Source organism: Cynocephalus volans, chromosome 1 (genome assembly GCF_027409185.1).
Source record: "Cynocephalus volans isolate mCynVol1 chromosome 1, mCynVol1.pri, whole genome shotgun sequence".
Taxonomy (NCBI): Eukaryota; Metazoa; Chordata; class Mammalia; order Dermoptera; family Cynocephalidae; genus Cynocephalus; species Cynocephalus volans.
The window spans coordinates 77287037-77312510 of record NC_084460.1 but is presented as its reverse complement, the minus strand read 5'-3'; the positions used below and the strand labels follow the sequence as shown (position 1 = coordinate 77312510).

The window sequence follows — 25474 nt, the reverse complement described above, 5'->3', positions numbered from 1 at the left end:
CAAGTCACAGATGACTCATGGGTCACAGGAAAGAATCTGGATCTTCACTACAATTGTAATAAGAAATAACTGCAAAGTTATAAATAGAGACACGATACAATGTGAGTTAGGCTTAGAGATCAGTATGGCAGGTACACAGAGACTAGAATGTAAGGAGCAAAAGTAAGAGTAGGGAGACCAGTTAGGAAGCTGTGACCATATACAGCTAAGAGGTGACGGCGACTGGAACCAGCACTTCAAAAGCTGACGTGGTGAACGGTATTCAGATGCAGGATACGTTCTGAGGGTAACATCAATAGGACCTGCTGATGGAATCAGGGTCCTGGGCCTGAGTGAACAAGGACCAGCTCCCCTAGGCACACCACAAGTGACTCTTACCCTCACCGTGGACCTTCTCGGTACTCACCAGGTTGGATTGCGTACAAAATTGGTACAGGCACAATTACTTGTAGAATAATACAATGTAAAATGTATCATACTGTCTCACTTACCCAAATTGGGATCAGGAGCCTGACGTTTCTTAATTTTAGCTTCAGAAATAGCAGAATAATAGGCACAAGTCATCTTGATCAGCCATGTTGCTCGAACCATTGGCACTGAATATTTAGCTAAATATGCAAAAACATCCTCTTTTTTACTAAGGATGGGAACCTAAAAATAAATAAAATATTGATAATCACCTACACTGTTCATCACCAAGCAAACCTAAAGAAAGAGGCTGTAAGTTACCCGCTAGCTATAAGAAAGTATGACCTTGATGGATTTTCAAATACTACATGTAATTAAAAGAAAAAGGGGACATTTTAAGCCAATTTTCACTAAGAAGAAAGATTCAAAACTGTGTTTAGGACAATAGCAAAACAGTTTCATCACTTGTGCCTTCTTATTTATAAAACAAATTATTTTCAAATTCTCAGATGCTGAGAGCTACTTATCAACAGAGCAGGAAAAAATAATTTCATGACAGTCCTCCAAAAATTTATCTCAAAAGAGGAAGGGATAGATCGAGTGAAAAATACACTTTTTTCGTAACAAAGCTTTCTGACCAATATTTCATAAGAGTAACAATTTCCAGAAACCTTCTTAAAGTGCCACTGGCCCAAAATTTAAAATAGAGGCTGAAATGATGGATTGGTGAATCTGCCTCATAAACACTGAGCTACAAATAGCTGGATAATTAATTCACTGGTTGAAAGTAGGCACTTGAGGCAACTAATATTTCTTTCAAATCACAAAGGTACTATTTAGCAAACCACTATCCAATGTACCAATGAATGGTTTCAAAGAGTTAATTCATTCTTCTAGAATCCCTCATAAATATCCCAGGAATAGCAAGTTCACCTATATAATCTATTCAATTTATGAATGTAGAGAAGAACAGTGGACAAAGGGTGTGTCAGCTGTGATGCAGAAAGCTGGCAGCAGCGAGATGGAGAGGCGGGGACATGCCCTACACCAGGGACGACCACCACTGTACCCCGTTCTAGGCCTGGCCTGGTTGGTTAAGCCCATCACTCCCTGGCGCTTCATTTTTTAACTGTCCAACTCACAGAGAGGTTATAAAGGTAAAGCAAAAGAATATACATATCAAAATTATAACAGTGGTGATTGTGTTGCCAGCTCCAAGGATTTCTCCATGCCAGTCCAAGTATTTTTGAGCCATGAGCTTGACCCTTCCCCTAAAGGATACTTGACACTGTACTCATGGATACTGAAAGCGCCAGTCTCTCTGCCCCAAAACTTGATTTTGTGGTGAAAATCAAGGCTTCGATCCAACTGATTGATGCAGCACGGCATTTTTCTCTTAGCCAAATCTTCATTTATACAGTGAACCTTTTGTATCACGTTACAAATTTGACTATCCACACACTTGGTTCAATGTGTGATTCTAGAATTAAAAGATAAGTATGTTTTATATGTGGCCTCTGAAAACAAGCTATTTCACCTGTTCTTACCAAAGAAACATTAAGCTGTTCCAATGCTGAAGGAAAAGCTGTCTGGGTTGGACACTGAGATGAAGTGCATCCATATTCTATATTTCATGGGCAAGTGAAGAGACTTTTGATTACACACAGTTCCTGCCTTGGGTGCTGACTTCAGAACACAGGCCCCTGACAGAGGTGACTATACTGCAAAGACAACTAAAATGGAGATGAAAGTCACATAGGCCAAAGCTCTAAGGCTTCCCTCTCCACAGACAAGATAGCCTTTTACAAGAAAATGATACAATTTAACAAGAAAATTTTCTCAAAATTTAGCTTACAAAGCAAATCTTTCATGGAGCACAAGGCTCTGGGTTTACGAACACGGAAGTCAAAGAGAAGCAAAGCAGAGCTGAATGTTCAGTTTAAAACCTGAGCTGCTGCTTTTCACTAGAATGTACCGTATGGTATCAGTGGGTTAAATTTTAGATGTCAAGGTCAGGTTGCCTCTCATTCAGACATACCAAAAGGTTATAAGAACAAGGACTAAAACATGGACAAATACAAAGTAAAGTCAGCGTCTCTGAAGAATAATTACTAATAGTATCTTTCCTATATGCCTAAAAGATTTCATTTGAACAGCAATTTACAGAAGAAAAAATAAACATTTGAACATGTGAAATGTTTAGATGAAAGAGCAAACAAAACTGAGTCACAAATCTTACCTCAACAGCGCAAGACAAACCTCTATCTAGCTCATGGCCCCTAGTGGCGTAATTCTTGAGAACTGGTTGACTCAAATCAAAGGTTACAGAATCCAGAAGAATATATGTGAAGGAAGTTATTTAATTAAGGAAGACAACACATATTGGTGGTTTTGTATGTACAATTTGGGCCAACTCAAAAAGGAAAAAATGTTTACACTAACTAAAGTATGTCTTCCTTACAATGATGGGTTCCATTTTTTCAGTTAAGAAACCATCTAACTTAAACTTGTAGCTGAAACTAGACAATCACAGGACAGCTGTTTGGTTTCTAAATCAAGCTAAAGATGCATCTAAGCCCCCCCAAAAAAAGAAAAAAAATTAAAACACCTACCATGTGCAGGTTTCCCATCCACAGAAATGCTGTTCTGTGATCACCTTACCCCTTGGATGCGCATCACCGTGCGCATCCTCTGCTAAGTAGGGGAAGAGGCAAAAGGAAATCTCACAGACCGCAGTTATCAATGTCACCTGAATGAACAGGTAAGAACTAGTGAACTGTTCAAGAGCCAGAATATCCCTACAGCCAAAAGTCTCTTTTTCCAAATCAATCTATGATGTTGACTAAATCAAAAGGCCTTTTGCAGGCCCCTCTGTGGATAAACATTTGGAGCTCTGTGGAGATTTATAGTAATGAAAAACCAGGTTCAGAACATGATCCATCCCATACAGAAAACCATTCTGAACTCTAGATAAGAGCTCAAAGATGACTCGGGATCTTAGCAGGTAAATCAAGGTTTTCTGCCTGAAGCCATCTCACAGATGAATACCAGAAATTAAAGGAGTATTTGAACTTTCTATTATAAAGAACAGTCAGAGAATGCAATCCTTTATAAAACTCTGAAAGAGCTTTTACCATCTCAAGATAACAATATGCTGAGGAGGAAAGGGGAAGGACTCTTGAAATGCCCAAGAAATAAAAACTTAAGGTATATCTAATGGTTTTATAAAGAAAACATCTTTAAGTTTGCAAAGAGTTAATGTCAGGGCTTACCTGAGGAACACCTGACTTGGCCAGAGGCAGCTCCTAATAAAGAAAGAACAACAACAGCTAATACGCTGCACCATAATTCATCTCCCTCCTAAAAGATGAAACCACCACACTCCTAAAGGAAGGGCATCAACCCTTGTCAGTATTCGCTTTCAAGAAACATCCCAAAAAATGTACTCTAACAGATTTTAAAACAGGAACACCTAAAAAGAAAGATGCCAGGCTAGAAACATGGAGAATAGGAATTGTTATTCAAAAGCCCTCAAATATCGAAGGACACTCGATGACTTATATGGCCTTCAGGTACAATTCATAGGCCACAGTGGGACCACAAAATAAATATTCACCTCTGGAAAAGAAGTGCTACATGGTTCAGCCTGGGCTGAGACAATGGCACTAAGCGAGTGGGAAGAGGTGCTTGTGCTGACCGTCTCGCTTTTCAAGGATTTCAGTCACCACCAACCACTGAAATCTGTGCAAGGCAATACGAGGCTATAACATTAAGGCAAAATAAAACCAATGGAAGCTGCAGGCACTGTTTTTTAATAGCTGCTTCAGAAAACAAACAAGCAAATATATAAAGGAGCTGTCCTCTAAATTGGGCCTGTACCAAGCTGGCAATGAACACCTAATGCTATGAATAGAAGACAGGCACCCCTAAAACTAAAGGGCTTGAAGGGAGATCAGAAAAGATCCATGGGATTACTTCAAAGGTATACAAGAAGTCAAAGATCGAGGCTAAGAGGGAGGTTTCTAGCTTCTTACCTGAATTTCAAAAGATACTTTATATTGTTTGGACTATACGATTGTTGAATCTGTTTATTACTTCCCACTTGAGAAAAATGATCAAAGACAAAGATTTTTAAAAGAAGCTCCCACCCACCTACAAAAAAACCTGGAGGCTATAAACAAACTTGCCCATTTTGTTCTAAAACTTTTTCAAAGAACAAGCACACAGAATCACAATCTTTATCTCGCTTGGAAAGAAGGAGACTTAGCCTGAAGCATTTGGATGGGTACTTTCAAAGACAAGGAAATAACCTCAAAGTAAGGATCTTTGGAACAAATCTTGAACATTTTGACCTAAGAAAATTGAAAATGTGATAGAAAAAAAAAAAAATGAAGTCTTATTGCCTGTTCTTGATTTTAAAATCTTATCTAAAGTCCAATTAAACTGTTTGCTATGTGGAAGGTTTAGGTTCACAGACGTCCACTGTACCACGTGCTGTCATAATAAAGGGGAAAAAGCATGTGGGCAGCACATACTGGGTGCTATACACCTGCCAGTCAGGCTTCCAGTTTTGGAGAGAATTGGGGAAAATAAAAATATTCTTGAACATTATCTCCAACAGCTTCATTTTTATAAGACCATAATCAAAACGACATAAGAAATACTTGATACCTTTTTTGCCAAAATAGCAAGTGGTTTATTCCCTGCTAAATCAGAGAACCAACTATGAATTGCACTCTGGGATCGAGCAGTAACCAGCCAATAATTATCTTTAGCATTCACTTGTGGTTTCTTCTTGCCAGTGTCCTGGAAAGTGTTAAGCTTTAGTTTCTCAGCTAATATGCTGCTAAAATAAGCTCCAATCTGTGGAAAGAAGAGAAAAAAAGAAAGGAAAAAAGTTTAAGGACAATAACCAAGTATCTTAGTAGTTTATATTAGTATTTAATCTTTGTTTTGATTGAAAATCTTCATATAGCCCATCATAAAATAAATTGGTAATTTAAGTCCCTGAAGTCAGCAGTTGTGACTTCCTTATATTAACATAAGGCAAAAACTACACAGCACTTCGTTCCACTATTGACAAGTGGTTCAAAGCAAAAGAGGAATCTTTGGAAACCTCTGGTAAGATGAAATTAATTACACTCTAGATAAATTTCAAGAGAACGGGTTCTGCTTTAATATTCAGCTGCACTTTCTCCTTTTTCTGGATGTTTCTCCTGAGAGGTGTTACATACAAGAGGAGAATTACCTAATCATCACACAGTAATGAACAAGAAACATTTTTCTTGTTTCATCTTAATAACACATATTTTTGGAAAGGAAATTTTGCATTTACATTCAAGTCTTTAAAAAAAAGTTAAGAAATTTTATTTAAATGGCAAATTACAAAAGGTTCAATTAAACTCGGTATTCAACACGTTTGGGCTGCCAATTTCATGAGTATAAGTGTTGCAAGAGAAAACTTTTGTTAACCTGCTCTGAAAAGGGCAAAGTGGCAAAAAGAGCTTCTGCGAATTACTATATCATTTTCATATTAACCAAATTAAAAGATGGACAAGGGAAGGAGAAAAGGACAGGAAGGAAGAGACCATGAGCAAATAGAAATATCTAAAAATTCAGTGAATCTACAGAAAACCTGTTGGAATTTTCAAAAGTCCTATGAGAGCACCACATTTTATCCTCTGGGCTTTTTTTTTTTTTTTTTTCCTTAGGAATTTATTTATTAATTGACATGCATAGATTGTACATATTTATGGGGTACAGAGTTATATTTCAGTACATGTATACAATGCATTATGGTCAAATCAAGGTAGTTAGCATAATCATCATCACAAAAATTTATGACTTCTTTGTGATGAGAACATTTGAGCTCCTCTCTTACAGCCATTAGATAACATACCATAAATTACTGTTAATTATATATGCCTAGCACTACAGTATACCTCTAGAACTTATTTTTCCTATCTAGTTATAATTTAATTTTGTGTGCAGTCTCCAACTTCCCCCTTATGATGCAATCAATTCCTAATAAAAACCCCCAAAATATTAGCAAACAATGGGAGCCATCATTAAAATAAAATACCCAGGTGAAGTAAAATAAGAATCACCTTAGCTAATACTCATGAAGTCAATAAACAACTAATCTGTAGGTTGGAATACAGTTGTAAGCCATTAGCCAAGTTTATCTACCAGGGTGAAAAGCTGGTACAACTATTTTTAATGTGAATTGGCAGTCCTTGGTCCTTGTGATTGACATACGATAAAAAGTCAGTTTTGGTGTGTTGATATCATATGGTAATAAAAATTAGAGTAATAGAAAAAAAAGAACTCTGAGCTTTTTTTCTTTTAGACTAACAACTTCATCGTAGTTTCTTTGTGTTTTTTTTTTTTTTTAAATGTTTGCAAAATGTCAAAACAGTGAATAAGTGCAAAAATGTAGCAAAACCAGTTGTTTGGAAACAAGCAGACAACAGCGGCTTATTAATCACATTAAAATGAATAGCCTCTCACATTTGTTATTACATTCATATACAGGTAAAGCTTTAGGGGAAATTTCCAGAATTCAGATTATATGATTCTGCAATTTTAATAAGCTTTGCCAAATTGCCCTCCAAAAGGTTTATACTAATTTGTACTCCCTCAAACAAGGTATTAGGGGTAAAAGCTGAATTTAACACTTGTTTCCACCCATCCAAAGCTACTTTGAAAATAATTCATTTGATACGAATATGAAAAAATGTTTAGGAGCTACTCTATAGGTCATATATTTCATATTTATAAAATCAAATTCCACTCAGAGGACTCGAGTCCTTGAGTAAACCTTACAGGAAGAGTGCCAGAAGAAGCTGTAATGGATATTATTTTCGTTCATTCATTTATTTAAGTGGACATAAAACTTGACACAACTGAGAACAATTCAGTAGTTCCTATCAAGAGTATACTTCCTGTTATGGACTAAATTGTGTACCCCCAAAATTGGCAGGTTAAACCCCTAGCCCCCAATGGGATTATAGTTGGAGACAGAGCCTTTAAAGAAGTAATTAAGGTTAAATAAATTCATTAGAGTGAGGCACTAATCCAACAGGACTTATAAGAGGAGAAAGAGATACCAGCGATGGGTAAACAAAGATAAAAAACAACATGAGGACACAGCAAGACAGCAGCCTCTACAAGCTAAGGAGAGAGGCCTCAGGAGAAACCAGACCTGCCAACACCTTGATCTTGAACTTCCAGCCTCCAGATAGTGAGAAAACAAATTTCTGTTGTTTAAGCTTCCCAGTCTGGGATGGGATACTGTTATAGCAGCCTCAGCAAACTAATATGCCCTCTAACCAAGTAATATGCTTCTGGGAATTTATCCTAAAGAACAAAAGCTATATGTTCAAATATGAAAACAACCCCTTTATAACTAACCATAAGAAACTGGCAACAAGCTAACTACTGTATACAGAGGTTTTAGCCAATTGTAGCACGTAAATGATAGAATATTATCTATCCAAGAATTATTATTAATATGAATACTTCAGCCATAACGAAAGTGCATACAAAAAAAATGTTCCATTTTTTAAAAGATCATTTAAGGGTGATGAAAAATTTCTGGAGATAAACAGTGGTGACAGTTACACACAATCTGAATGTACTCAACACCCAAGAACTGTACACATAAAAATGATTAACTGGTCAATTTTATGTTATGTATATTTTACTACAATAAAAAAAGAAACACAGGTTATATACACATAATTAAGATTGTAACATAAAAACATGTATCAAGGGGCTGGCCGGTTAGCTCGATTGGTTAAAGCATGGTGCTGATAACCCCAAGGCCCAGGGTTCAATACCCCGCCCCCTGCAAAAAAGTGTATCAAGATTGTAAAAAGACAAAATTAAAAACACTGGGTTTGGCTGATGGGACTATGTGCAGAAAATACTCCTGTTTTCTTTCATATCATTTAAATAACATTTCAATGATAGCTTAACAAACTGTCAGTTATTCGTGTATTTGTGTGCACATGCGCACACTTAAAAAGAGATCTAGAATGATACACAAACCATTGACATGATCACTGGGGAAAAGTAAGGAAGTGTAGAAATTCACCTATATATTTAATTTATTTTTACTTGTACATATGATGTTTTTAATTTCATGAAAGTATTTTAATATCCAAAAAATAAAAATAACTCAAAAAAGATGAAAAATCAGAACCTAAAAGAAACAATTCTATTTATGTGTCTAACCGGTAACAAAATCACACAGAAAAAGACATTTAATTCAAGAAATTTTTGAATACAACATTCTGACTATATGCTTATAATGAAAGTTAGCCTAAGGACAAAAAGTATGGTAGAAAAGTTATAAATTCTGTATGGTAACTTTGCTATTGGAGTGGCACTGGCATAGTTTATTCTGGAACCTTTTTTTGTAATATAGGACAAATGAATAAATATGTTGATAATGTTGAGAACCATGGTTCTCACTTTGGGAAAAGGGAGATACAAAGATGGAACAGGAAAAGGTAAGGGAAAACTTTGTGGTACTGGGTTAGAAATGGTAATGATGGATGGATGAATAGATAGATGATAGATAGATAGAAGGAAAAAGTATATATCATTCCCCTCTCTGTCCACTGAAAGGGCCTAGAAGTAATGACAATCCAGTAGCACCAAGCATGCCTAATATCCAGATGTGAGCTGGGACAGGGAGAGAACAAGATAAACCTGGAATATGTTATTGTGCCAAAAGTAAGGAAGTGCTGAAGGAATGTTGGGGACATTTAACCAAGAGTTAGGTTAAAGGGGCCCCCACTGGCCAACATGGGACAATTTGATCATCAAAAAGAAAAATAAAGGTAATGGATTATAACACATCAAATTTTTTTTAAAAGGCAGCCATAGGTGATACTAAGAGAATCCAAAGGGATGCTAAAAAATGAAGTGTAAAGGAAGCTCTTCCTTTCAAAAGAACACCAACTCATACATGCATGAGAACTGATGCTTAGAAAAACCAGCACTTTGCACCAGCATATAAATCATTCAGCAGGAACCATCGATTGATGCTGAAATCATAGGATAAAAGTTTATTGGACAATAAGATATTCACATGGTCTCAAAGTATCACCCTGTAAAGATTATTAAAAGGTAGAAATTACTATCCTTATGATGTAGGGAAATGGTGACACAACCTTAACCAAATGATCAATCTTACTATAACTAATAACAGGGCAAACTGACATTGCATGCCTCCCTATATGACGCAACACAGTCATCCTACCAAAAATGCTTCACTTGAATCTGGTCATGAGAAAACAATCGCACAAATTTACAATAGGGCATGACAACGAAAGACAACTGGCCTGGACTGCTCTAAAACAGCAATCATAAAAACCTTTTTAAAAAATGGGGGAAAGTGGAGAGCAGTGCTGTACCAGATTAAAGAGACTTAAGAGACTTGACAACCAAATGCAATGACAGATCGTGGAGCAGGACAGCACACGGGATATTTGGGGAAATTCCAAATATGGATTGTGGCTTAAATAGCATTAATTTATCAATATTAATTCTCTAGCAAGAGTGTCCCCTACACACACTCATTCAGAAGTTTGAGGAAACAGGCAATTAGCATTACCTTTGACGGGTTAATTACAACATTTCTGGCTGAGCCGTGTTCGTCCCCAGTGAAGGCTGGCTGATTGCTGAAGCCTTGTTTTACACTCACAGCCGTAAGTTCATCCTGTTCAAGAGAAGGCACTGATTAAGCAGAGGGATGGAAAAGCTGCAACTTAATCCAACACGCTGCAAGCAGGAGAGACAGCCAATGTGGCCAATGTCAACAACTGCTGACTCTAGAAGGAGGGTACTGGATGTTCATAATACTATTTTTTTTTTTAACTTTTCTGTAAGTTTAAAATTTAACTTTTAAGTTGAAAAGAGAAAAAAATGAGCAAAAATCCCCCCACAGAAACATGAAATCACAGAATTTTTTAACTAGAATTGTTTCTAGAGAGCCCATAGTTTGTCTCTCCTTTTTCTGTCAGCCCCTATACACATCCCTATTTTATGTCCAAGAAAGCTGGTTCACTCAACTTACCCAAGACCCAACAGCAAGTTGAAGACAGATATGAAGGGTTCCTAGGCACAAGCTTTATGATTATCACCACACAACACCACAACCTACAACTGGAGGGAAGCTTAGAGCTCACAAAGTCCTTTCACACATTTTGGCTTACTTGATCTTTACCAACTATGTGGCAGACAGCAGGCATGTATCGTCATGCCCACTTCACAGATGAGAAGAGTGAGGCTTACTAAGCTAGTGCCCCAACAGGACAAAACTAGGCCTGAAATACTATCTTCTCATCCCTAGACTAGGAATAGAAATTTCCATGACACCATGCTACCAAAGAACAAATGCCACATGAAAATGTGGTCTAAAAATACATAGGTCCAACTCCTACTCTCCTTAAAAAGATCCCCTACTGGGTAGATACAGAAAAACTCTCTTTTCCAAGGTCACAACACATCAAAAATAGCCAGAGGCTTTAAAAAAAAAAAAAAATAAAGACCTCCTTGCCCTGCCCAGATTATCATTGAGTTATGGAACTAAATCAGAGTTCCTAAAATACAGACATGAATAAATAAGAGGGAAAGGCTTGAGTGAATGCAGCTACCTTCTGCTCCCCCACTCCAGCCAAAACAAATGGTCTTAGTGAAAGTTGGAGTAATGGTAGCCACAGCACAAGAATGATAACATAGATTTTTTTCTTCATAATAATTACTGCAAGTGTAAAATGAAAAAAAGCATCTGATCAAAATCACTGCTATGATTAGTCAGAAAGCCTTAAGACAAAATAGTCTATGACATTTAAGCACCTGACCAAAGTCTAAAAAGGTCACCTTGGCTGAGAACTGAGGCCTCCTGGAGACACGCCATGTAACTGTACTTATGTGTGTGTTTGTGCTCTTACTAATACCTAGGTGGGCCACAGTTTTGGCAGGCTTTCAAAAGACCCCACTATAGGAAATTTAGCTCTATACTTTAGCTCTAGTAACCAAGTCCCCTCTAAGCATAGAAGGTCACTGAAATCGTGATCCACACAGAAGATAAGCTGCATGCACATATCAGAAAACATCTCGAACTGCTCCCACATTTTGAAATTAATTATTTGAAAATCTACGGCAGAACTATATAATGCATATTTAAGTCAGAAAAGTTTTAGTCAACTTAAATAAAGCAAACACACTAACAAAATTTCTATAGTCTCAGAGTCTAAGAAAGACGAGTACAAATGGGAATACCTAAAGAGCAGGATGAAAAACTAAGTATTTATCTCTGATTTACCATCAGAGTAGAGTATGGAAAGAAACATTAATTGAGTAGCAGCGTATGCTTTTACTAAAAAGGCACTCTGGCCAAGTCCACAGGAAACGAGTGAGGCGTTTCAGGACCAGTTCTCTCCATCTGGTTCTGCCTCACTTTTTACTCCACACTTGCACCAGCTCAGCTGCTAATCGTGTTTGACTGCGAAACACCAGCCTGGAAAGAAATGCCCACTACCATGGGGCATGCACAAAATCCCCAGAAGGTGACATGTCTATCAGCCACATCAGAGTTTCCTCCATCAAGGAGCCACACAGGAGCTGGGCAGCCTTGAGTTCTGAGAATTTTTTAATCTTGCAGTCTAAGTTTTACAAAAACACCTTCAGAACCCAACCACTTCTCACCACCACTGCATCAATGCGTGACTGGACATGGCAACAGCTCCTAACTGGCCTCCCCTCCTTGCTCCTACCCTCACACCCTGAAGGCCACTGTCAACACAGAAGCCAGAGGGAGCTTCCTAAAACTTGAGTGACATCATGTCACTATTGCTCAAAATCAGCAGTAATTCCCCCTTTTACTCAGAGTATACATAAAGTCCTTGTGATGTCCTACAAGTCTTTATATGACCTGGCCCCTTACCTTCCTGACCTCATCCCGAAACACACTCCCCTTCACTCACTATTCCAGCCACACTGGTCTCCTTGCAGTTCCTCAAACATGCCAGCCGTACATTCTCAATCATCAGGGCCTTTGTACTATCCGTTCCCTCTGCCTGGATTGCTTTTTCCTGGTATCCACATGGCCAACAACCTGACCACCTTAAGTCTTTGCTTAAATTTCACATTCTCAATGAGAAATCTGATGACCCCACTTAAAACTGAAACTCCCCACCCCATTCCCCTCATCCCCAGCATTCCTAATCCTCCAATAATCCATAGCACTTATCACCTACAATACCATGTAATTTACCCATAATGTGTATCGTCTATCTCCCCCACTAGAAAGTAAGGACCACAAGACCAGGGACCCTTACTTTGTTCATAGATGCATGCTAAGCACATAGAGCAGAGTCTGGCACACAGCACATACAGCAGGTGTTCAATAAATACTTTTTCAAAGAATAAGTGAATAATAACCTGTTTTGAACAATTAACATGAGCATATCCTGAGTCACTATCTCATGTCTTTAGGGTCCATAACTTCATTTGTGTTTATAACTAGCACTACTTAGTCACCCACAGCAGTGGCTCTCACCCCATCAAGCCCAACGCACCATCCTGAAAATATGAAATATTTATAACATCTCTTTTCTTAGTCTGAAATGAAATTCATAGACAATCACTTACCTCTACCAATATGTTTTTTAAAAAGCTATAAAATAGATAATCTTACCTACTTTAAAATAGGTATATTTAAGTGCTCAGGCATACTACACTAGACCCTCACTACTAAAAGTGTGGTCCATGGGCCTGCAGCATTGGCATTACCTGGGAGCTTGTGAGAAATGCAGAAGCTCAGTCCTTCCCCCAATCACAACCTGCTTAAATTCCCAGGATTTTCGTGGACACATTTAACTTTCAGAAGTGGGGTCCTAGGAGACGAAGAAATTATTAAATGTTTGTTCCTATTCCTAGAATCGCCACAATGCAGTAAACTACAAAACACAGACTGATATAGGTGTACTGTTGCCATTTCAAATTTTCAGAAACAGCAGGACATGAATTTTCTGAAATGGTGAAAAACTCATAGTACAGTTTCAAACCAACAAAGTAAAAACTTCTCCCAATATATTAAGACACAACAGTTATATTTCCTAGAAACTTGGCATATATTAAATGTACATTAAAATCACACACACACACACACACACACACACACACACACACACAAAGTGAGATCTCATGTAAAACAGATTCCCACCAGAGATATGAAAAAACAGGTGTTGAAAGAGCAGCGGCACATTTTAAAGTCCAGTGGGACACATGACAGTTCTTCACTGAGCCCAAGTCTGCATTGAGGACATCTAGCATACCTGGCCCCGCCCGCTAACTGGTAGTAGCACCCCAATCATAGTGACAACCAACAACTGCACCCACAAATTTCCACAACATTCCCATTGAGAACCACAGACCTAGGGGAACAGCTTTTATCTATTAGAGTCCTACTTCTGGAAAGAGGCTGCAGAGACTCCAGGTTTAAGACACACTGAGCTCCACACTGTGAAGTGTCAGTCAGAACCCCGCTCTGTCAGGTGCTGCAACACTACATCAGTGGGACAGGCTGTCTCATGGCTCACAGCTATGGCTGCAGGTGGATGCACATGGTACCTGTAAGACTGACTGAATGGAAATGACCACAAAAGGGAGGAGAGAGAGCAATGGTTAAGAGCCCAGGGTCTGCAATCAGACTGTCTTCGTTTAACCCCCAGCTCCATTTAAGAGACTCTAAGCAAGTTCTGGAACCGTTCCTGTGCCTCTGTTACCCCAGTTGTAAAATGAGGATATTAACAGTTTCTACCATGATTATCTTGATATTCCAGTTGAGGAAATAAAGCAAGGTTAATAACTTGCTCAAGGTCACAGAACAGTGGAGAATTCCAGAGTCCATGTGCCTAACCATCACGTTATAGAAAAGTGGCTGGCAACTAGCATTATTACTATTGTTTGTGTCATATTTCTGGTTCTGGAAAGTGATAATCTGAAGCTTCAGTCTGCCCTTAGAGATACAAAAAGCGTTCCTGGGAAATTAAAAAGACCCTTGTCTTAAAACAGTGGTTCTCAAACTTTTGCATGCATCAGAATCCCCAGAGGTGCTTGTTTAAAGCACAGCTCACCAGCCCCACCCACAGTGTTTCCAATTCAGTTGGTCTGGGGTGGTGCCTGAGAATTTGTATTTCTAACAAGTTCCCAGGAGATACTGATGCAGGGATCACACTTTGAGAACCACTGACATGAAAACTTGGTGTTTCTGGCTTTCCAGACAACCAGGGCTTCCACGCCCAGTGTCAGTGCTGCTCTCACCACCAGTAAGGACTGGATGTCCCACTGTAGCTCAAGAGCAGGAGATCCCAAGAAGGAAAGTCTGGTCCAAATTCTCTGCCACACCCCTTCCCTCCACCATAAAGGCACAAATACAAAACTATACACTCTCGTTCACACACATGCAGACAACGGGATCCAGGAAGAAAACAAGTGCATAAAGTTTTCACTCTCACTCCTTTAACTTCTTCCTGTAAACCCGCAATGAATAAAAACACCAGAGCCAGGGCTGTAAAAGTATTCGATTACATCATGAAGCAAACAGAGCCAAAAAAGAACCTTGGAAGTCACTTCTGTTTGAGGTTTACTGGTATAAAACTTTAGGTCAGTTTCCTAAAGAAACCAAGTAAAAGGAGGTAAAAACCCAGAGCACCACAACCAAAAATACATCCTGCTGGTCTATTTCCTAAAGTTTCTGAAAAGAATGAGCATTAATGGCATGAATCCAAACAACCAGCTAAGAAAAAGGTTCAAATTCCACAGTGTTTACTGTTGTTGCTTAGACAGTACTTCTCAAACTCCAGTACGCTCCAACACGCCCCTTTTAAAGGAAAGCCATTCTCTCCAACCTGAGGATGTCTGTAGACCCCAGTTTGGGAAACTGGGCTAGGACATAGGTATTTAATGGCGTTAGGCAGCATTAAGAGATTCAGATTAAGAGGTCATGTATGTTATATAAACCCAAACAACAAACTTTTATGACATTCTGCTCTGAAGGCCTTTGCCAATTCTAATCAAACAAAAATAGAAGAGAGAGAGAGTCCAGATTTTGGAAAAGCATGCCTCTAAAACCTCCAAGCCAGAATCTGTAAGGGACACAAATAGCTTCCTCTTGCACTAGCCTTGAACCTCTTCAAAGATTTTTGTAAATAAAAGAGGACAACCACCAAAATTCTTACAATGCCTCTCATTATAGAGATTCAAACTTGTTCTGCTATACCTAGTCAACAATTCTTATAATAGAATCGTCAGCTGCTACTTTGCCGATTTCAAAAGTTAAACAACACCCCAAAAACTTGGGGGCAAACACAACTCATTCCTAGGTCCGTAATCTGGACACTAAACAACAGCACTGAACCTTTTCCAGTAAAAGGACTCCTTATTAAAGTTTGAAAATTTTTCCTTTGTATAACATCAGGAAAGAAACAAAAAATAGGGCCGGCCCCGTGGCTCACTCGGGAGAGTACGGTGCCGGGAGCGTCGAGGCCACGGGTTCGGATCCTGTATGGGGATGGCCAGTGAGCTCACTGGCTGAGCGTGGTGTGGACCACACCATGCCGAGGATTGTGATCCCCTTACCGGTCAAAAGAAAGAAAAAATAAAGTACTTTTAATAACATTTGGAGGGGAGAGGCAACCATGAATTCAGAGACAGTTTTAAATGTATGTATCATTAACAGCATCCAGGGCAAAACAGTTGTACAGGCATGTGCAAGACTGAATATTTATGCAGCCTAGAGACAATGCTAGCTGAGAATATGAATTCACTGTCCTCCCCTGTGGCCTAGGACAGCAATGCACCCAACCAAGCTGCATATTAATTTCAACAGATTTATGACAGACTTAGTCCCAAAGTAACCCAAACAGAGAAATGAGGACTCTCACACCTCTTCTCGTTGGTTTCAACTAAAATAACACGTCTTAAAACAATTCTAGGGAGAAAGGTACCCAGAGAAAAACAGAAACAAAAGCCTAGAAAATAGCCCATGTTAATATGAAAGGTGGGTATTCACTCTGCTTTTTCACATTCTTTACTGATAACAAATCAGACCTTTGACACTTTGGGTAAACTCCAAATGCATCCATAAATCTCATGCATTTACCTTGAACTTCAGAGAATGAAAGTGTTGGATCACTTTCAAAGCAATCTTTTAATTTCGATAAAGTGTTTCATCAGGAAAGTGAAAACATTTTGATGCTAGCTTGGAAATTGCTTAAGCTCTTTCTCACTCAAGTAAAAAAAGTTGTTTAGCACAATTTTCAATGACCAGCTCAAAGGTAGGTTATAAAAGGCACACAAGCACATACACAGTTATGTACACACACAGTCACTCTTAACCTCCCAGCCCCACCAACTATTGCACAGAACACGTGCAGAAACTCTCAATTTTCTCACCTAGTAGCTTCTAACAAACTAACTCAATGACCATTCAATGAACTGAACAAAAATGTCCACCAGGGATGACAATGCCACAGAAGTGGAAAAACATCCGTGTGCTAGTCAGGCAGGCTGGGTTAGCTCAGGTCTCACCCAGATCAAACAAAATCTAAACAAAACAAAACAAACCATTTTATAGCTATTTTTCCTAGCTTGTCTACCTCTCCCCCAAAAGAGCATTCTCTCAGACCCTTGTGGATGGATGTCTGCAGACCCCAGTTTGAGAAAATGGGCTAGAACAATCCCCATCACAGTTGTATTTAAAGGTTATTAAGCAACACTTACAATTAGCAGATATAAACGACCCAGAAGACAAGGAAAGAATCTTTCATTCCTTGTACCTTATCATTAAACAATCCTGTCCATGGTTCTCTCAAAACATGTCCTGCGTTTCTTCCTTCCTCTAAAATACTATAGTCCCCCTCTAACTGTGGCTGCTGTCACAGCAGGGTCCAGTCACTTTTCCTCATGCATCTCGCTTCCTCTGTGCAGCCTACTCCTCCCCCAAGATGAACCTTCTTGAAACATGGTTTTCTTTCATGCACTCCCCTATGCAGAAGCCTCAGAGGGATTTCCATCCCACTCCCCACCCCCAGACAAGAAGAGTCTGAGGAAGCATCTAGCACAACTCTCTACAGACCTTCAGTAACATTACTGACCTTCCCTCCACCTAACTCCAGCCCTGAATCAAAACACAATTAACTAATTAACTGGGACTGGCATTCAAAGCCCTAACCGTCAAGCTCAATGTTCCAGTCTTGCTTCCCATTCTAAGTGTTAGAATCACACAGATCTGAGTTTGAATGCAGAGCTCTTACCTATGCCTGGGATCAAGGTAACTGACCTCTCTGTAGCCCAGTTGCTTTGTTTGAAAGGAGATAAGAATAACTCACAGGACTGACGTTGCATAAGATAAAATGTGCAGAGTTTAGCACAGTGCCTGATCCATTATTAAGTGCCCTAAAAATGGTGGCTACTGTTATTACAGCTGTTTTCTATTTTTATATTTTAACTTTCATTTAATCTATTTGACCATTATATGCCATCACAAATACATCTTCTTTTCAACTTCCAAGGCTTACATCATGCCATTCCCACCCCCTGGAGTACATTATCATAAAATCTTTTGCATTTTTCAAACCACAACTTAGGGCTCTCTTTCATTCAATCAACAAATAATTACACATACAGCACTGTGCTAAGTAAGTACTGGGGATTCCATAATGAGCAAACTGCAGTTTTGATAATAAGTGACCCAAAGAGAAGTTCTGCCTGCTCAGAGAGGACGTAACAAAGGCTTAACTTAGTCTACGAAGTCACACAAGATTTCCCTGAGAAAGCTACCTTTGAACCAAGCTCTGACTGCGAAATAGGAGTTAACTTTAAGAGGAGGGCCTTACAATGGCAAGGTTCTGACATTGTGTGTGAAGCAATATAGTATCAACTCTAAGGAGACTATGAAAAGGTAGGGATGTATATTGTAACTCCTAGAGCAACCACTCAAACAAAACAAAACAAAAAGTACAACTAAAAACCCAATAGGTAAATTAAAATCATAAAATAAAAAAAAAAGTACTTCAATAATCTAAAAGAAGAAAGGAAACACAGAGAAAACAAATAGTAAAATGGTAGACCCAAATCCATGTCAGAATAAAATAAAAAATTACAGCCCAACCAGACGATGCACTTTAAATATAAAGAAAGACAGATATGTTGACAGCAAATGGATGGAAAAAGACATATACCATGCAAACAATGAACACAGGAGGGCTGTAGTGGCTATATTATTAGATTAAGTAGACTTCACGACAAAGAGCATCATCAGAGATAAAGAGGGGCACGTCATAGTGATAAAAGGGTCAACCCATCAGGAAGGCATAACAATCATCAGTGTGGGTGCGCCTAACAAGAGGAAAGATAGGGGAAGGGCATGCATAAAGTCTGCAGGATCAGGAAAATGAAACAAAAACTGCTCCCATAGCAGGAACAGGAGGAGAGATGGAGGTGTCAGGATGATAATGCAGCAGTGGATTCACTCATTTGTGAACCAAGTAAAGGACTTCTGTCTTTATCATAAGAACAGTAAAGGTTTTAAGCAAGGGGATAACATCCAAATTAAATAGGTCTACAGTGGGGACAAGTGTTTGGAGTAAGGTCAGACTAACAGAGAGGGAGAGGGTAAGGGGGTTGAGACCAGTTAGCAGGCTCTCTTAAGAGTCAGAACATCAGATAATGGTAGCTTGGACCAACACGGTGGTAGAGGTGGAGAGAAGGGAAGTTTAGGAGGGAAACACAACAGGATGTATGTTGACTTGTAGGAAGGAATGACGAAGAGTGACTAGACTTCTGGAATGGTAATATCTCCTAGGACTGGATACAGCCACGTTGAGCAGTTTTGATCACAGACAAGTTCAGGTATAAACATCACAGGTTTAAGGTATCAGACAAATACAATAAAACATTTCTTATAGGCACTTAGATACACAGGTCTAGAGTACAGAGAAGTCTAGGCTGGAGTTGTGAAGTCGTGAGCTGTCTGCATATAGGTAGTAATTGAAAGCTGGGGGTGGCTGAAATCACCTAGGGAGAGGGTAAAGTGAGAAGAGACAAGGGCCTAGGACAGACCATGGGGGAAATCCCATATTGATTTAATGGCCAGGGAGAGGAAGAAAAGCCTTTAAAAGAGACTGAGACAGCATGGCCAGAGAGGAGAGAAGGAAACCAGAAGAATTTTACTCCAGAAGCTGAGTGAAGAAACTGCTTCACAAAGAGAGATAGCAACAGGATTATGTACTACTGGGAATGCGACCATCACTTGTGACCTGAATGAGAGGTGTCTCAGTAGAACGAGGATGGCAGAAGCCAGAGTGGAATGAGCAGAGGAAGAAGTGAGAGGTGAGGGAGATGCTGAGTACAGAGGCTGCTTCTGGAAAAGTTGGAGAAAGAGGAGGAGAGAAGTGGGGAGGGGTCTTAGGGTAGAGGGAGCTCTAAGATGTGAGAGCCTGGTGCATGGTTTCATGGCACCAGGAAGAAACTGGTGAAGGAAATAATTGAAGATAACAGGAGGAAAGGAAGATGACTGATAACTAGAATGTCCTGAGAAAACAGGAGGGGATGACCACCCAACCCAGGACACAAAGGACAACATCCTGTGCCAAACCAACTGGGGACATGCTAAGGAGGATCTGGACAGAGCTCCTGTAGGCATACTGCTATGGGTAGAAGCTGGACCCCCAACACGGTATGTCTGAGTCCTAGCCCCTGTGCCTGTGTGTATAACCTTATCTGGAAATAGGGTGTTAGCAGTTGCAATCAAGTTAAGATGAGGTCATGCTGAATTAGGTGGGTCCTAATCTCATAGAGCTGGTGTCCATAAAAGACAGGGGAGAGACAGAGGAAAGGCAGCTACGTGCAGATGCAGGCCTGTGCAGATGGAGGCAGAGACTGTAGTTGTGAAGCCACAAGCCAAGGAATGCCTGGGGCTACTGGAGCTGCAGGAGCCAAGGAAGGACCCTCCCCCAGAGGCTTCTGAGGGAGCCTGGCCCTGCCAACACCTCGATTTTGGACTTGTACCCTCCAGAACTGTGAGAGAAAATTTCCACTGTTTTAAGCCATCCAGTTTGTGGTACTTTGTTACAGCAGCCCTAGGAAACTAACACATGCATATGAGGGAGGGGAACCTCTGCTTATCCCTGGTGGCAAGACTGCCCCCTAAAATCAGGATCCAGGCCATTTGGCAGCAGTAAGGGGACCATCACTGCAGAGTCTACACCAGCTGAGAAAAGCGGTATCACTAGGCTCTGTATAAGCAGATACCTTATGCCCCTACACTGCAGTAATAGGGGCTGATTTCTATTCGGATCTCCTTTGTTTGCACGTCACTTAATAGCTGTTTGAGACATTTTAAAAATTGGGGGTAGGGGAGGTGAGTTCCCCACTGCAACCAAAATACTTCCAAGAGACAGCATTGATACAACCTCCTGAAGAAGACCAAAGGAGGGCCAGACTGACCCAGGGGAGGTCGGACTCCACTAAAAGGAACCTTGTCCTTCCCCCATCCCCACCAGCACTTCTAACACCAGGACCATATTTGCATCAAAACCACATCTGAAAGTCAGCTCTTTACATCCACCATCATGTATCCTGCTATTAATATTCACCCTATCCAAACCACACCTGCAGGCCATCAATCACAAACTGGGGGAACCTAAGACAAAACCAAAAGGATCTGAGCTCAACACAAAACTGCAAGTGCTATCTTCCCACTTGTACCTACAACAGGCAAAAAGAAAAAAAAAACAATCATGGTAATATCACTTTTTGGTATATAAACAGCAGTCATGCCCATCCTCATAATAGCGAAATGACTAAGGCAGGATGGGTCCCATTACGCAGGCTGAGAAGACTGAGGCTGCGAAGCAAGCAGAAGTGGAGTGGATGGTTAGGTGGCCATGGAGAGAACAGGCCGCAAGTAGTACAATGTTCTCCAAGCCGACATCTTTGAGGAAAGCGAAGCTTGGTTCCAACAAACCTAACCTGGAATCTTAGCTCCCTTCCTCTTCTGTGAAATGGAGATAACCCCATCTACCTCATATGCCTATTGCAAATAAGTGAAAATTGCATGTGACACAATCAGCACAGTAACTGGCACACACCACGTACTTTAAAAATGAGATCACCACCATCATTATAATTATGATCTTTTGTATGGCCGACACATATATGCCTAAACTGTGCACATGACTGGGTACTCAGTAACTCTTCAATGACTTGGACGGAAGGTCCACTATGGATGATGTGCTGAACACCCACAGCTCTTAGAGGTGCCAATTTCCCATGACAACCTCCCTCATCCTACTCAGAAGTGTCCTGGTGAGACAGGCAGTTCCTCCTCCCCCATTCTAAAGTGAGAGGGCCTTTGACTCTAATTATATCTAAATGTGCTTAGCATTTACTCCACTCTTATCTAAATAATTGTACCCCATTAACTCATATTCAAATCACATTCAAATGCATGTCACCCTCTGATATCAAACACCTGGATGTGGCTCTCAGAAAAATCCTAGGAAAACTGCGGGAGAAAAATACTTGAACTTTGAGATTTGCATATTCATAAAGCAGGAAAGGGACTTAAGGTATCTGCTAGTTTATCCTGCTCAGAATTATATTTAAGGCAGCCTCAAAAGAATAAGTTTCTCTTAAGATCCTCCATTACTAAAGTAAGTCATAATCCCATATAATTCTTGCATTGCAATCTTATCTAATGTAAATTCTTCCTTTAAATCATGTTTTTTACTTAGTACTTAACATGCTAGTGTGCTAGGTGATCTGAGGGCAGAGAAAACAAACACAAGCCATGGTTTCTGTCTCTGAAGTTAACAGTCCAGTTAATTGACCTACACTTACCCCATATCATGTCTCCTTTATTTATCCTGTACATCCCTGAGCCCACATTCGGCACACACCTGTAGGAAGCCATGCTCTGAGAGACCAAAGAATGATTTCCACCAAATGTACTGCAAATTCATTAAAAAAGAGAAAACTTGTTAGGTGATAGAGATAAAATGGGTGTAGGATGAATCAAGTAAAACTACATAACATCCTTCTTCATGCTTGGGGAACAGGGAAAAGAGTGGGAATTTCTTTTTTTGCTGTTGGTGATGGCAATTCTGTTCATTTGTTTTAGATCAATTACTCAGAACAGAAAGGCTAAACCTAGAATTCTGAACCAAGGAAACACATTTCCCCTATCCAACCTCAGAAAAACTAGTATGAACAGTTAACCTCTGTTAGCAACCCTCAGCTTCCACCCTTTTAGCTTTGGGGAGGCTTGCTCTTTCTTACCTCTTCAACTGAGCTTAGCAAACCTCCTAAGCAATTCTGACCATGAGCCACCAACAAAGCAGCCCACAATGGAGGCCAATAACAGGTATTAAAGCGAGATTTAAAGCATAGGACAAGTGGTATAAAAAGCTACATGGGCCCTTTCAGTAATAAGACCTTCAAGTAACCAGTCAGAAGTCATTGGGTGGGTGGGAGCCTGCATATGCATTCCAAGTCAGCAACAAGTAATTTAAATGCTTCTCACATCACTAATGACTGAGCACAAAAAATGTGTCACTTTGAGGTTAATAGGACCTACTATCCTAGCTGAACAGGGTCCCAAGAAATCTGAGCATTTTCCACACTCTGCTTTCATTTCTTTTGGCCCATTTGTCATCAACTGCCAATTCTTCTTCCCCAGTCCTATTTAAAGCCCTGATCAATTAGGCTCTTTTTATTTCATGCACTGGTTACTTCAGCCACCTCCCTCGCAGGCTCCTCAACTCCACTCTCCCCCACTGGATTTATTAGACATGAGCAAGTGAGATAAATCTGAGAGCAGAATCACGTGGGCTCAAAACCACCCCCCACCCTCAATCCCCAACCAGCAGAGACTCCAGCAGATTCTCCAAGTCTGATCTGCACAGGTAATGCCTCACCCCTGCCACCTTCCAGCTTTTCCTTACTAGAGAGTGCAGTATGTCTCACTTACTCAGACCCTGCCTCTCACACCCTACATCCCTCAGCGAAACCACTAAGTACCCAACCCTCCGTTTTCTGAACTCATGCAGCATTGTTAGCCTCAGTATATATAGGGCAGAATGGTTACAGCACGGATTCAGAAGTCCAATGCCAACGCTATGCCAATAAATGATCTTGGGCAAGGTAAATACCTCTCTGAGCCTGTTTCTTCATCTGTAAACAGGAGATAATAATAGCACCCACCTCAGAGGTGTGAGGCTGGCACAAAACCAAGCATGTAAAGCCCTCGGGGTAACACACTGAACACTGGCTAGTATAATATAGTATGGCACTTTATACACTATACTGAATGTGTGTCATATCCCTCAATTTTAAAATAAATTTAAAAAATTATTTTATGTGGGTCAGCGAACTTCACTTTAACTTCTAGAGCAGGGCTACTCAGAGTGTGGTCCAAGACTATTACTAGTCCTCAACAAGAAATGTGCAAAATCAGACGGAGGGTTTGGACACTTTTATAGCCATTGATATTGCCACTACATTCAAGCAGAATTTCATTTTTCTAGTATCATTTTTATCACAGATTTATATCAGTCTGTAACAGATTGAAAATTAATTTTTTTTAAAAAAAAGGTCCTTCGCTAGTTATTTTGAGAATCACTGTTCTAGAGGTTTCTATTTCTTTTCTACACCCCCATTTCACCTAGCACAGTGGGAGACACATATCAAGGACTAAGTAAATGAAAATATAATTTCAAAAACATTCTGATTATTTAATAATGACTTAGAAGCAGATTTCATGTGAGTAGTAGAAATGTAAATAGTGTATCTGATTCATAAATAATCTTTTTCAAGAGGGAGTTGACATTTAATCTGAAACTGGCCAAAAAGTAAAAACAACTCTGACCCCCAAAATATTTTCCATACTTACTACTAACATAGCACTGTGTGGAGATTTAAAAAACAACCAACCACCTAAGCAATGTATATTAACCGTCCTGACAGAACTCGGAAGAAAGAAATTATTTAGCACTGCCTTGGAAATAGTTTTGATAGATCCTCCACCTTCAAGTAAACTAGCATCTTAGCAAAGAAATCCAACAACAATTGAGACAAAATACATTTTTATTAGTTCTTCACTCCTGCCAATACCTTAAATGGTCCTAATCTCAACAACCTTATTAGATTAATCCATGAATGAAGTGACTGGAAATGGAAAGCAGCAAATTCTACCAAATTTTAATTGACAACAAGGCAGCATTTGCACAGCTGAGCAGTGGCACACTAAATGTGGGTTGAAGGCTGAGTTATTCTTCCTAAGGAAAATCTTGGCACATTCGAACTAACTCTAGAAATGCCTGTAGAAAATTCAACGTAAAGGGGGGAGCCCTATATAAGTCCTGCCTCCCCTCCTTTCTCAGAGGAGAAGAGCCATAACAAGGTCAAAGCTGTTACTCCCCTTGGGTCCTCAATCCCCTGCCCCAGAGCCAATTCATCCTAACTCCAGCTGACATCCCTTCTCTGTCCAGCAGTTTTAATTTCTTCCTCTCTTTCAACTGTCCCAAAGTAAATAGACATGTTCAAGATTATAGATTTAATATACTCTTGCTTTAATGAACTGCCGGCAATTCCTCCCAACACGACATCCAATTTCCCACCTCTGTACTCACACCCTCTGCACAGAAGGCCTTCCCCGCTCTACCTTGCCACCTAGAAAAAACACACCCATCTTTCCAAGAGAATGGACTCAATCCCCCAAGAGAATGGACCCCTCCCTTATTTGTCCAAATCACTATGATTAACTTTCTAATGACTTTACCATGTTGTGCACAGGACTGCCATACCTTCCCCCAAGTTCTCAAGGGTAGGAACCACGTCTTACACCTCTTGGCATCCCCATGTCCTGTATCAGGTCTTGACTTAACAGGTTTCTAATAACCATCTGCTAATAATGACTGCCTGGTTACCAGATCCAGCCAACATAGATTATTGAGCACTCGTCATATACCAGACTCTCTCCTTGCCT

General features: G+C 39.9%; 1 protein-coding gene across 1 annotated transcript in view; it reads right to left on the bottom strand.

Moving 5' to 3' along the window:
- Positions 1–25474, bottom strand: part of MED12L (mediator complex subunit 12L) — a 320736-nt gene that overhangs the window by 282987 nt on the left and 12275 nt on the right. The window contains exons 2-4 of the mRNA XM_063098437.1: positions 10034–10138; positions 5080–5271; positions 492–651 (exon numbers count right to left, since the gene is read on the bottom strand). Of these exons, the coding sequence (XP_062954507.1) occupies positions 492–651; positions 5080–5271; positions 10034–10138 (457 nt within the window). The remainder of the gene's footprint in view (positions 1–491; positions 652–5079; positions 5272–10033; positions 10139–25474) is intronic.